Here is a 14,118-nt window from a genome sequence, read left to right as displayed (position 1 = left end):
ACCTCGCGACACTCCCAAAGGATATGGAGAAAGGTGGCTCTGAGTCCACATCCCCGCTTACAGAGCCCGTCTTCAGAAAATCCCATCGAGACCAAACGGGGACCCGTCACATACACCCGGTGGAGAATCTTAAGTTGGACCAGGCGGAGACGGGCTGGAATGGCCACTTCCTTGGGGGACGACAGTGCGGACTGCCAGTCCTCGTCGTCCAGTTCCACCCCATCCCCCGTCCACGCCTCCCAGAGGCGCACCAAGAGGTCAGCCCGATTATTGATAAGTTTTTTATAAATTAATGAGATAGTACTGTCGGGGACATGACCATCGAGTATGCGGTCCTCGAGGGGCGAAGAAGCCGGGATCTTGGTCCCCTTCCCAAAAACAGAGAGCAGGGCATGCCGAATCTGGGCGTAGCGGAAGAACTCCCTTTCCGTAAGTTCGTATTCGCTCTGGAGCGCCGCGAATGTTTTAATCGCACCCTTAATCCATAAGTCTCCCACTCTACTAATACCAATCGTGTCCCAACGTTCAAACCCCTTCGTTGTCCAGAGGCTTCCCAGGCGGTCGGAGGCAAACAGAGGAGTAGCACATGTTAATCGCTCACTCCAGCCCAAGGCTACATTGGCCGCCTTCCAGATCCGTACCGCAATCTTAGTAGGGCCCGTAAGGGTCCGTCCAGCCGAGCTGGAGTAAAGTGCCCTGTTATAGTTTCCGCCGGGAAGCAGGAATTTATCCATCTCATACGCCGGATTCAAGCCAGGCGCATACGTGGCATGGTTAATGGCCGATAGCTGTGAGGCCCAATAATACCTGCGAATGTCGGGAAGCGCGATGCCCCCGTCGTACCAGGAGAGAGTAAGCTTTGCCAGAGCGATACGCGCCCGTCCGTCCCACACCAGTCTCCTCTGCAGGCTCTCCACCTCCCGAAAGTAGGACACAGGAATAACATCGAAGGAGTTCTGAAGTGCATAGAGAAATCTGGGAAGGGACATCATTTTAAACAGTGCTGCCCGACCCAGCGGGGACAAGGGCAGCTTACACCACCGAGCCGTGTCCTCCCTCAAACGCCGAAGTGGAAGCAGGAGATTCTGCTCATAGCGAGCCACCGGGTCCATCGAGACGTATATTCCCAAGTATTTAAAGCCGGACAGAGATAATTGGATCGGAAGCCGAGGCGGCAAGAGAGGAGGGTCACCGGAGATAGGATAGACACAGGATTTAGACCAGTTGATCGTTAGACCCGAATTTCTCCCAAAGGAAGTCAGAACATCAAAGAGAACATTAAGCGACTGCCGCGGCGAGGTGAGATACAGGAGAATATCGTCCGCATACAACGAGACCCGATCCTCGAAGCCCGGGGCCCACCGGATCCCTCTGATCGAGGGCTCCCAGCGGAGCCAAGCAGCGAGCGGCTCCAAGGCAAGAGCAAAGAGCAGAGGGGACAACGGGCACCCCTGCCTCGTACCCCTACCGAGAGCGAAGGGCCGAGAGACCCGCCCATTAACTACCACCTGAGCCATGGGTCCCGTGTAAAGAAGCTTCACCCAGCCAAGAAATCCCTCCCCAAAGCCGAATTTGGTCAAGACAGCCCAGAGGAATGGCCACTCGATGGTGTCAAAGGCCATCGTGGCGTCTAAAGAAACCAGCACGGCTGGTTCGGAGAGGTACTCCGCCCTGGCGAGGGCGCCGTGAAGACGCCGCAAGTTAAGAGCGGTGTTACGGTGAGGGATGAAGCCGCATTGATCAGGATGAATCAAATCGCAGATGACGCTCAACAAACGATTGGCAAGGACTTTAGCCAGGATTTTAGGCTCTGCATTTAGCAGTGAAATAGGCCTGTAGGAGGCACAGCGATCTCGTGGCTTACCGTCCTTGGGGATCACGACTATCGTGGCCAGACGCTGGTCGTCAGGAAGGGAGCCTGCCTCAAGGGACTCCTGAAACATACGACGGAGGAAGGGCGCGAGTTTATCCGGGCGCAACTTATATAATTCAATAGGCAGCCCGTTGGGACCCATCGCCTTGCCCGAACGAAGGGACCGAATCGCAGTTGCAATTTCATCTACAGACAAGGGGGCGTCCAGCTGCTCACGGTCTTCGACGGACAGGCCGGGCAAAGCAATATCCCTCAGCAGAAGGCAAGAGTCTTCTTCATCCCTATCAGTCACCGGGGAGTACACGGCCCGGAGGTGGTCAGCGAAACATTCCACAATCTCACCCGGCTCAGTCACACACACTCCATCCGAGACACACAGCTCCGGGACCACACGATTCACTCTCTCCTTCTTATCCAGCCACGCAATCAACTTCCCCGCCTTGTCCCCGGCATCATACAATCGACCCTGCTGCTCCCTATACATCGTTTTGGCAGCGTCAGTGACAAGAGACCTGTATTCAAACTGTTTCAGGCTGAGGGCATGGAGCCCGTCCGGAGTGACACCCGTCTCCAAGGCCGACTCCAGCCCCGAGATGTCAGTCTCCAGCTTCACCACTGCCTCACTCTTGAGCTTCTTAGCCACCACTATCTGGGAGAGGGCGTGTCCGCGGATTACGGTTTTAAAGGCTTCCCACAGGGACATTGCGGACGACACCGACCCCTCGTTTTCAAGGAAGTATTGGTCCATAGCCTTAACCAGGCTGTCGCGAGTCATAGGGTCTCGCAGGTACCACGGGTTAATGGGAGCAATCCGCCCTGCAGACCGCGACTCGGTGTCAAAGAGCAGCCACAGCGGGGAATGATCGGAAATACCCCGCGCCAGGTGCCTAACCTCTCGAATCCGACCAGTCTGTGCCGCGGGCATAAGGAAATAGTCTAACCTAGAAAGACTCCCATGCGCCCCAGAGTGAAAGGTGTACTGACATTGGGTCGGATGCATTAATCTCCAACTATCCACCAGGCCGAAGGTCTCCAGCAGGCCACCAAGCCATGCCTGGGCAGCGGGGAGGGCCCTGGGTGGGTGACGATCCAGGTCACCCGAAACCACCGAATTAAAGTCCCCGCCCATAAGCAAAAGACCCTCCGGAAGTTCAAGCAGCTTTCGACCCAAGTCCGCGAAGGTGGAGTTCTGGAGGCCCGGGGGGACGTAAACTGAGACCAGGGAAAGGGGCTGCCCCTCCCACCTCCCAGTCAGACACACATAGCGCCCTCTGTCATCCGAGACTACCCTAGTGATATCCAACGGAAGTGAGGATCGCAGGAGAATACCCGCCCCCCTGGAACCAGTTGTGAAACCAGAATGGGCCACGAGGCGGTATCCCCCCCTGTTCATTGCATGACAAACATTGCCAACCAGATGCGTCTCCTGGATAAACACCACATCAGGAGTCAGACGACGCAAATACTGCAGTACTACACCCCGTTTGATACGATCCCCCAACCCATTGACGTTCCATGACATCAGTCTCAACCCGTCCCCCCCCATCCCCTCCAATAGATCAAAGGCCCCCCAGTCAGTAGCACAGTTCCCGAATCTGGACAAAAATCAATACCTCGCCCTGCGAACAAAAAACACACAGCAACACAACCCCTCCCTCCCCCCAACCCCCCCCCAAATCCAACTCCCCCCACCCTGCACCCCTGCGGGCCAGAAAACCCCCCCAACTTGCAGTGTGCCTGTCGCCCTACTAACCCCATTCTACGAAAAGACCCCGGAGGAGGAAAGGGACCCGTCCCCGCCCGCCCCCCACACAGGTCCTAGTGAGACAAAATGAACAAAAGAAGTAAAACCCAGCTGAACAATGCAAAATGGCAAAATCAAGGACCAAAAGTCACTCCAAAGGGGACCCGTCACCTTCGGCGCCTGCCGAGGGCCCGGGACGGTCACCTCTGTCCGGCAGCGAGTCCAGCCAGTCACTCACGGCCACAGGAGAGTCAAAAAAGGCAGTCCGATCCTCATGTTCCACTCGGAGTTTTGCAGGGTAGAGCATAGAGTACTTTAGGCCCAGTTCACGGAGACGACGCTTCACCCCCTGGAATCCCATCCGCTGTTTCTGGACAAGTTGGGTAAAGTCCGGATAAAAGTTAATGGATGAGTTCTCATGACGAACCGGGCCGTGGACCCGTGAGGCCTGCAGAATCGCATCTCGGTCTCTATAGTGGAACAGTTTGGCCACGATAGGCCTCGGGGGGGCCCCCGGCCGTGGCCGACCGCCCGGAACTCGATGGGCCCGCTCCACGGCAAAGAACTTACTTAGGCCTGCAGGGGCCAACTGTTGGAGGATGAGTTCCTCGACCAGGAGGTCAACCGGGCGGTTGTCGGAGGACTCCGGTACGCCTATGACACGGATGTTGTTGCGTCGGGCCCGTCCCTCGAAGTCCTCCAGCCGCCGGGCCATCTGATCGTTGACCGCCTTAATGTCACCAAGCGCGGCCTGCAGGTCCGACACATCCGTACCAAGGGTGGAGGTCCGCACATCGAGAGCCTGAACCCTCTCGTTAGTTTTGGAGAGATCTGCCCGAATTAAGGTGACATCGATTGCCACCGTGTCGATTTTACGGGCCAGGGCCTCGTATTGCGTGGCGATGGTTTCCCTGATGCCATCAATGGCGCCCATGATGTCCTGCAGGGAAAGCTCCGGAGAGACGGTCGTGCCACCACCGACGGCATCCGGGGGGGGGGCCGGTCGCTCCAGGGGACCCTCTGCCCTGAGTGTAGCGGTCCATGTTGTTGGCCTGGACCGGTCCCCCGCGGAGGGAGGCCTTAGTCTTACGCCCCTCGGGGCCCCCCTTGCCCCCCATGTGGTCACGGACACCGAAGGGGACCGCCGATCAAGAGTCGTAGGGGCACCGGCACCGCAGACCAGCGCCTCACCAGAGACCACAATATAGCGGTGCGGGGGGACCCAAGGCGATGGGCACACTAGTGGCAGGTGGAGACAAGGCCTCGCGCAGAGGCCAAGGAAACACCCCGCCACATCAAGTGCATTCGCAGGCCAGCCCCCTGAAGTCCGAAAGTGAAACCGAAAGTGGTAGAGCGGTCACTGGCACCGCACTGCAGCCGCTGTTGTTCAATTACGACACGGCTCCACGGTTCACCTTCGCCCCGGGCACCTCCGTCGGGTGGGTCCCAAAAGTTCGAACAACGACAACTCAGGATTCCCAGGTCCGATTCGAGTTCTGAAAAGAGATACGTGCTCAGCCGGTCTTCATCTGCCAGATTCCATAAACCACATCAGGATATTCTCAGGATAAATTCCGAGGAGCCGCAAGGGTCCGGGGAGCCCTGTGCTCACGCGACCATCTTGGATGCGCGCTAGGCTCCTCCTCCCGACATGAAGTTTTTGATTTTTATTCTTTGGGTGCGGTTCTGTAGGAAAGAGGTGAACCAGTGTAAGACCACCTCATCCGCTCCAACCCTTTCTTTCAGTGCCTTGATGAGTAATTTGTGGTCAACCGTGTCGAAGGCTGCCGATAGGTCCAGGAGTATAAGTAGGTAGCATTGGCCCGTATCAAGAGATTTGTGCATATCATCAATTACATTTAGGATCGCTGTCTCTGTGCTGCAGCCTTTTCTGAAACCCGATTGGTAGGAGTCTAGAAGGTTGGTGTTGTCCAGGTGTTGAGTAAGTTGAAGAAGAACACATCTTTCCAGGATTTTCGCTAGGATAGGGAGGTTGGAGACGGGTCTGTAGTTGTTCAGATCGTTAGTGTCAGACCCAGCTTTTTCAGTAGAGGTGTGACTGGGCCGGTTTTGAGACAATCAGGCACGACTCCAGTAGTCAGGGAGCTATTTATGATCCTGGTCCAGTGTGGGGCTAGAGAGAGATTGAGTTTTTTGGCCAGTTGTGCAGGAATGGGTTCCAGAACGTGTGTTGAGGGCTTGGCGCTGGAGATCATTTTGATGACCTCTGCTTCGGAGATGGGGTTGAAAGAATTCCACAGGTTAGGGGGGAGCTTAGGTGTGATATCTTCTATCCCCGGGGGTGGTTTACTGCCGGGGGGACTGTGGTGTGCGCTCAAGGAGAGTTCTATCTTGGTGACTTTGTCATTGAAGAAATCAGCAAAGTTATCACAGAGGTCTGTTGAGGCCGTAGTAGGGGTTGAGGGGGGCTTGGAAGTTTGTTGCCTGATGAGATTAAGAGTTCTTTGGGCCTGTACTGTTTTGTACTCTTCGTTCTTGGCTCCAGTTTTCCATCCTGTTCCGCCACAGCAGGATGTTTTTTGCTTCTGAAAGAGACTCAGTTTCCGCAGATTATTTGGAAAACTAAACGTTGTCCTCTTTTGGATAATATTGAGCCCAGGTATTTTTGACCTGGATCAGTGTCAATCTCCAAGGAGCAGCAGGCCATAACTCAAACTCAAGAACAGTGGCAGCAGTTAAATCAAGCAGGAGTGGTGGCGGAGGCCCACACACACACGCACACATACACTCACACATCTACTTTAAAACCAACTTCTGCTATACGTTGTCCGGCCTCCATTCTCTACAAATTGGCGACGAGGATGGGATAGAGAAAAACGTAAGGGCGTGCAGACATTGCGCAAGTGCTGACAAGTCATTTACCATGTTGAGACCGCCCTTGGGAGAATACGCACACCCTGAAAACCCATGGGAGGAACTCTCAGTCGACATCTTGGGACCTATTTTGGACTCTTGGAGTGTGCCGAAGTACATTGTGGTCTTAATTGATAGATACTCCAAGTGGCCGGAGTTGAGAGTTTGTGAAAAGGCGGACTCTTCCTCAATCATATCCTTTCTTACCAGTACATTCTTGAGGGAAGGCATTCCGAGAATCATTAATTGTGATAATGGTCTTCAATTCACCTCTGAGAAATGGGCAAACTTCCTCAAAAGGAACGGAATCAAAGTCAGGCATATGTCTGTGTACCACCCGGCGGCAAACGGTTCAGCTGAATGATTCAATCGAGTCATCATGAGCTCGGTCCAGGCTGCCATACACGTTAGGAAGAATTGGGAGACTGAATTAGACAAAATGGTATGGGCATATCGTATACCACCCACTCTCCCGGGATACAGTCCGTTCAAAATTCTGCATGGCAGAGAACCCTACACTGGGGACAACGCTGTATGGATGAACCTTAAACTACAGAGCAAGTGGTCACCTTCTGTTGTTAGGTATAACCTCGCCAAAGTTCAGAAAATATACAAAGAGTATTTTGACAAGAAGCACGGAGTGAAGGACCGTTACTTGAAAGTTGGCGATTGGGTCAGAGTTAAATTGGGCACGATGTGCAGGAAAGGTGACAGCAAGTTCAGCGGCCCACTACAAATTAAGGAGCTTTATAATCGTTTTGCTTTGCTAAGCGACAACAAAGTTTGGTCTATTGTCTTGTGGTGGAGGAAGGACGATGGGCTTACAGACACCGCGGATAGATGGTTATGGTTTGAATTGGAAAATGAAGTGCCGAGCACTAGTAGAGACGCCGAACAAGAAGTCCAAAGCGGCCCTCGAGACTCTTGTGAAGAAGCTGGCAACGAAATGGAACGAGGAATGGAAGAAGTGCAAAGTGAAACTCAAGAGTTAAGTGAAACAGATGACCTTAACACCACTCAAGACACTTTACCCTGTGAGGTCATGGGAGCACAGCATGGAGATACCTCTTCTGAAGAGGGGGTGTCACACTGCCCCTGTCAACCAAAAATCCACTCGTACCGGCAGACCGGTCACTTTGCCAAAGAAATATGATGATTTTGTGATGCAACCATCGTGAGCTATAGTTATCATCCCAGGCTCTACACACACACACACACACATTAAGACTCTCTTCAGTATTAGTCACATTTTAGCCTTCCACTGACACCACAGAAACCTCTTTTCCTTCAACCCCATTAAATAGTGGAATGGTTTTTCCTTGTTCCCATACTGAAAACGATGTGCTCACTCCTGCACTTAACAGGAATACTTTTTTAAAGTGTTTCCATGGTTGGAAACTACTGACAAGAAATACCTGAAAAAACAACAACTCGTAAGTTGTGGTCGTTCAACCACTATTGCAGTAACTATGTCCCACGAAGGCCCACAAATTCACACCAATCCTAAAGCTGTGATTGCAGTAATTCTGCCAAAAGTCCTGTATTTACAGATACCCATTGTAGGGATACAATTCCAGTTCATAGAATCAGGATTATGAATTTAGCCTTGTAAAAATAATGTTATTGTACACCTAACCTTGGTTTTGCAAATTGTTTTATGTAAGGGACTCATAATTTGTAATATACTTGCCAAAACGGACATTGAGAAAGTTTCATATGTTTTTCTTATTTAAATAGTGTGTTCACTAGCCTCTTTTAAGCTACGGCAAAGTACTGAGGATTGTTTTTCACAGTTTTTATTTGCCACACCATTGACATTATTTGAGAAGTACACCACACAAAAAGGTATCCTATCAGCCTATCCTTTATTTATGCATTCGGATCAAGTTGTGCAACACAACTCAAGAGAAAAATCGTTTTTAGTTGCTTTTCAGACCCTCACCCACTTTATTAACAGCATGCGTCATCAAAGGGAGTTATCCTGGTCCCTATTAACCTGGATGGGCTCAACCATAGTCCAGAGAGCACTTTCGGTATTTATCCTCCGGGGTCCTTAACATAAAAATAGTCAGGGACACCCCGGTTTCCCATTAATTTTAGGTGCCCTTGGTATGGTTAAAAACGTGTATGGGTGTCTGTCAGATATAGTGTCCCTACCCCCACTATGAAGCCGTTTCAGCCTTATCTACATGGCCTCTATGGATCCAAGGCCTGTCTCTAGGCCACGGTTAAGGGGGAGTTTCTAATAATTTGTCCTCTCCCTATTAGTCCGGACACAAAACAGGAAACATGAAACATGCATGTAGGCTTACTCCTCACTTCGAATGCGCTTGTCATAGAGCCCAAATCCAGTATTCCTTAATACTTCGCAAAGGGGGGAGGGGGGTTGTGCCCCTGTAATCAATTTCCTAAAGGGTGGCATGTCCCAATTTACTTCTACATTTTACCCCACTCTCTTCTTGCCTGCACTCATTATTTAGGAAAGTCAGAAAAGGAGAACAAAAAAAGTGAGATGTATACGCCAAGTATATATACAGGGTTTACTTTGAACCAGTGGTTGCCGGTAGGGGCCACCAGCACCCATTTCTAGAGACCGGCATTTATTTTTCCTCATCAGACGTTTCCTGAAACCAAGAGAGGGAAAACACACAAAGGGGAAAGAATGAGGAAGAGAAAGAAGGAACACTACCAAAAAGGGAGAAAGCAAGAACCTACAGGAGTGAGGCAGCATTGGTATTTAGCACGCTACATTTAATATCACTGGCCGCTGGGTTCTGAGCAGAGCTTTGGTAGTGGCGCCCGCCAGTAACAAAGGGTCGTGGGGCAGGTGGGAGGAGCATGAGTGGGGGAGAGCGAGCGCAGGGGGAAGGGGGGATTAATAATAATTTTTAAAAACTTACCTGATGCCGCTGGTCGCCTCCCTCATCGCATTGCTCCGGATGGCCATTTCCTGGGTCCCAGCAGCCCCTGGGATAGACTCCCAACCAATCCATGTGCTTCAGTGCAGAGATTGATCTGAGCGGGCGGAAAAGACGCTCTGCTCAGACCAGGGAGTCTGTGGGGGTTTCTCCAGCCTGGCGGCTGAATGCAGCCGGACTGGAGAAACCTAAGTGCGCATGAGTGTTTTGGTCGGCCTGAGACGCTTTGCCAAACATACATGACCACTTAGGGAGTGCGCAAGCACTCCTCCTCCATTTGCCCATGCCCAGCTCCTCTATGCACAAGCTGGCAAACTAAAAATAAAACGATGCTAGAGCACAGTTTTAATTTTCCTTTTCTGGCTCTGCGCCAGTCAGGGGAGCGACGCTTCCACCACCATTACGGAGGAGCCGCCACTAGCTTTGGGCACCCTCAATCATTATTTTGTGTTTATACATTAGATTTGTGATTGTTAACCAGTGTTTTTTTAATTCCTGAATTTCTTAATGACGGTATATTGGCTACATAAATCAACAAATTACAAGTTATGGCAGAATTCTTGAACTTAAATGGATTAAAACAATGTTTGGTGGGGGAAAATTCGACTTACCACTACATGGAACCTGGCAGATATTGTGACTTTTTGGCGTGCGGCCATCTTCACACCACCAATGGCTATTAATTTGGAGAACTCCGTAGTCCGTGCTCTTGTCACCTGGATTAAAGTTTATTGCGCTTGTGTTGAATCTGCTTTCATAGTATGCAGTGCACACCCCTGCGAAAAAGTACAGCATTAAAATATAAATGGACATTAATGTTGCGCAGAATTCTGCAGCATCTCCAGGTTTGCAGACTAAGTAATAACTGCTAAATATGTGATTAATTATACTGCCATTTTAAGGTGTCTACATAAAAAGTTGCATATCGTCCATTCATTTCAATGTGCAAAATAGTTCACTGCATGCTGTTCACAGTATGCTCCTGTAAGACAGAGCTGTGCACCCTGTGAGGCCTCTGCCATTTTTGATCAGCAGGTTGCACTAAAAGAAGCTAAGACGATTTCCCTTCTGCTCCCTCACCCCTCCAGGCTCTTGTTTGACTTGGGTCTGTGTCATGAGGAGTGGGGAGGGACAGGAGGTTTAGAAACAGTTTAGAAACAGTATTTCTCCAATACTTGAGTTTTCCCTTCTCATCTCTTCCAGTTACCCTTCGGCGCCAGTAGAAATTAATACCCATTCCAAGACCGCTCCCCGGGCAAAACAATATCCTTCCTACATGAGCAGCACAATATGACCATGGATTCCAGGAGCAATAGATGAATTACATTAAAAACTGCTTGCATACAATGGTTTACGTCTAACACTGCTGCCGATTTCTATATTCAGAACTGCTCAAGAAAACTTTCCATAACATAGGGTGTGGTCTCTTTCAGAGTGCCTCGACTCCTTAGCTTCAGCGAGGGCCTGGCACAGACTGCACAACCCAACTAGTTTGCTGATTTGGAATGGGTTTGGTGGATGTGAGAACTACGTCGGTCGGTCGGTCGGTGAGATACCGGGTGTGATGATGGGGCTATGCAACAATGAAAGATGAACCTGGGGGTTGCATTTACAGTGGTTGCTATTAGCAACTTGCTAATATACATTGCTAATATACATTGCTGCAGCTTGAATCAACAGACAAAATTCAGGTCCTGGTTGTAAAGGATATTCTTGGGTATTAGGACACACCTGTATGATTTGTGGTTTAGAAAACCTACTTTAAGAAGCTCATCCTTTCACAGATTAATTTTATTTTTCATTCATTGCTCATTTACTAATTGCAAATTGCACAACAATATAGGAAGGGGAACATTGAATATTTTTTACACTTTTTAAATGTTATTGTAAAAAAGAGTCAGGAGTGCTCGCTGATAAACAACATTTCATTATGGGAGAATATGTACTAGGGACAAAAATATCTGAACATCCTGCCATACATCACAATCTACATCACAGAAAACTTCGAAAAGGTGAAACATTCTCTTAGTAGGGGGGTTATAATTATCCGGTTTCTTTTACCTGAGATATGATTAGCCAACAAATATTCTTTACACTTGTTGATACTTATAAATAAGTAGGTTTGGTGTTAAAAGTTAGGGCTGGGGAGAAGGCATACGTTTTAAATTACTGAAGCAGCAATGCCGGTTCATTGCTAAAATGATGCAGTATTCCACCAGCGAGACCACCGAATCCCATTTTGCTGCTAATCAAGATAAACTTTATTTCGGCAAGAAATGCCATAAAAGAATAAATACAGGACAGCATTTAAAAAACTTTTCAACAGTTAATACAATATTAATAAAGATCATATAAAAACAACATAATTTAATGTCGAGCAGTCAAAAAACCCTGGTGAGGTCGTGGAATTTTGAAATATAGATAAATGTACTGAATAAGCAAAGCAAAAGCTTGTAACATTACCATCGAAGATGAAGAAGGAGATTGTCAGTTGCTGTAGAGTCGCAAATAAATAAATGAACGTTCATGCAACAATGTAAAATCCAATATAAATGCACTGATTTCACTCGTGTCCACCAGTAGCCTAAATCATTATACAAATCATCCCCCTACTGCTACTCTGAGAGGATGATAGCAAGGAAGCAGCAAGAAGGTGTCTGAAACAAGCAAAAATGCAAGGGCTAGTGAAATAAACTTGAATTATGAAAGCCATTATACACAGTCTAAGTCAGATCAGGGTTTTCTAAGATCCAGTTCAATTCAGGCCCCTTTGTCCTTGGGTTGACAGTAGCTAAGAAACTCATCCTTATTCTCCTCATACAATGCAAAAATTGGGAAACAGCAAATACAGAAGTTTGATTATATTTTCTAAAATCCCTAGTCCCCATGTTACGTCAGAGCAGCAATAATGACTTTTTCCTGCTTGTATGATAAAGCAGAAAAGAGAACATGCTCAAAGGTTGCAACTGCCTCAAGGCAAGCAGGGCACATCATGCCTAGATCGAAACAAGAGCGCTGCCATTTAGCAGTAGCAATACGGGATGGCAGAGGGCCATATCGAACTTTAATCTACATTGCTTTTGCAAGGGGGGGGCGCTCCATCTCATCCATGTACCAGGGAGTATTCATATTTAAAGACAAGAAAGGCTGCTGTGAGGGAGCCCACCCTCTCCTTATTGTAGAACTCGTGGTCTATGTGCCGCCAATATAATCCCTTTAGCTCAGATTTTGAGATCCTGCATGCAGCATTGGGGTCTGACCACAGATTACCACACCCAATCACATTTAGATGGCTTTTAATAAATTTGACCCGTGGGATCTTAGCCACCCCAGGTAGCTTTAGGACCCTTTCCAGGCCCAGCTGAAATGGCTTAACAACTAACATGAGATGCTCAGTCTATTCAAACTAAACAGATAACTAATGAGAATCGTGAGATTGAATAGTGAAGCTAAAAGTAGAAACCTAAGAGATCAGATAGTTTGCTCATAAATCGGTAAGATTATAGAGTCCATCAGCCCACCCTTGTTGGCGGAGCTTCGTCATCTGGGCCTCTAGGAGAACTGGATCAACGGCCACAGTCTTGAGCCAGCAGGCCCTGCTGGAAACCTGACCTTGATGCTCCGGAAGAAACTCTTACCCAGATGTATGTTCCAACTATGTGAACTCCAAAAATGTGCAGTGCTCTAGTGCATGTGCTAATTAAAAATGACTACTGGGGCAAAAAAATCTTTATTTATTGTGAGATTGTCCAAGTGTCATGTCTAAAATAACCTAATAGTCTTGAAATATATAGACTAATTCCTGGCTAAATACAATTGTGGTCGACATGTTTCAGCCGGATTGGTCACTCGACCCGGCTTTCTTCAGGACCTCAACAAAAATTAAATATAGCTACTGCAAAGTAAACGCAAATCGTGCAAGTGTATATATAAGACAGTGCTTATAAAAAATAATATATGTGCTGGTCCGACCAGTCTGTGGCTATGGCCACCCTACCAGATAAACGGACCCAGTATTTGGAGGGTAAGAATCACCTCTTCTTTCCGAGAAAAGAGAAGAGTCAGACTATCACAAACAAAATAGCTGCAAAAATCACAATCTCAAAGAATACCTGTTAATTAATGCCAATTGTGCACTAATTGTTTGGATGAAAACCCCACAGGGTGGTCACATTCATCAAATCAAAAAATAGATTGTAACTATATTGGACTTACCCAGCTTTGTGTGGGAGAACAGCCTCACCTCACCCGGCTGACTGCTCGGAGAAAGAGGCACCGCTCTGTTAGTTGGTGGAGTAAAAACAGAAAAGTTTGCATACTGCTACCAATCTGACTGCATACTTCACCCATATATCAAACATTGTAATGACCCTAAAAAAAGCCTGAAACCAGAAAAACACACAACCCCTGATTGGTGCACTTTTGCAGGAAGGAGAGACCTAAATGAAACCTCAATTTTAAAACGGCTGAGAAAGTCTGATGCTAGAAAGTTCTACAAACTGAAGAACTACAGGGCCCAAAGAGCCCTCTGTATGCAAACCCTCACTACTTGTTACTAAAGATAGAAAGAAACAAAGTTCAGAACAAGATAGCGTTGTATAAGGGAATTGCTAAACACATCAAAATACGCCATCTAACTATAAATTAACGTTAGAACAAAAGAAGGACTTAAGAATGCGATTAATATTAGAAGCTCTCCTTTCCTACCT

At 48.5% G+C, this 14,118-nt stretch overlaps 1 protein-coding gene across 1 annotated transcript in view; it reads right to left on the bottom strand.

The window, feature by feature from the left end:
- Positions 1-14,118, bottom strand: part of LOC146855932 (lysozyme C, kidney isozyme-like) — a gene marked incomplete at its 5' end in the record, with an annotated part of 138,049 nt that overhangs the window by 94,658 nt on the left and 29,273 nt on the right. Inside the window, one exon of the mRNA XM_085651188.1 lies at positions 10,021-10,185. Within this exon, the coding sequence (XP_085507314.1) occupies positions 10,021-10,185 (165 nt within the window). The remainder of the gene's footprint in view (positions 1-10,020; positions 10,186-14,118) is intronic.

The sequence above is a fragment of the Triturus cristatus genome, chromosome 4_1 (assembly GCF_964204655.1).
Source record: "Triturus cristatus chromosome 4_1, aTriCri1.1, whole genome shotgun sequence".
Taxonomy (NCBI): Eukaryota; Metazoa; Chordata; class Amphibia; order Caudata; family Salamandridae; genus Triturus; species Triturus cristatus.
This window is presented reverse-complemented; position numbering and strand designations above follow the sequence as displayed.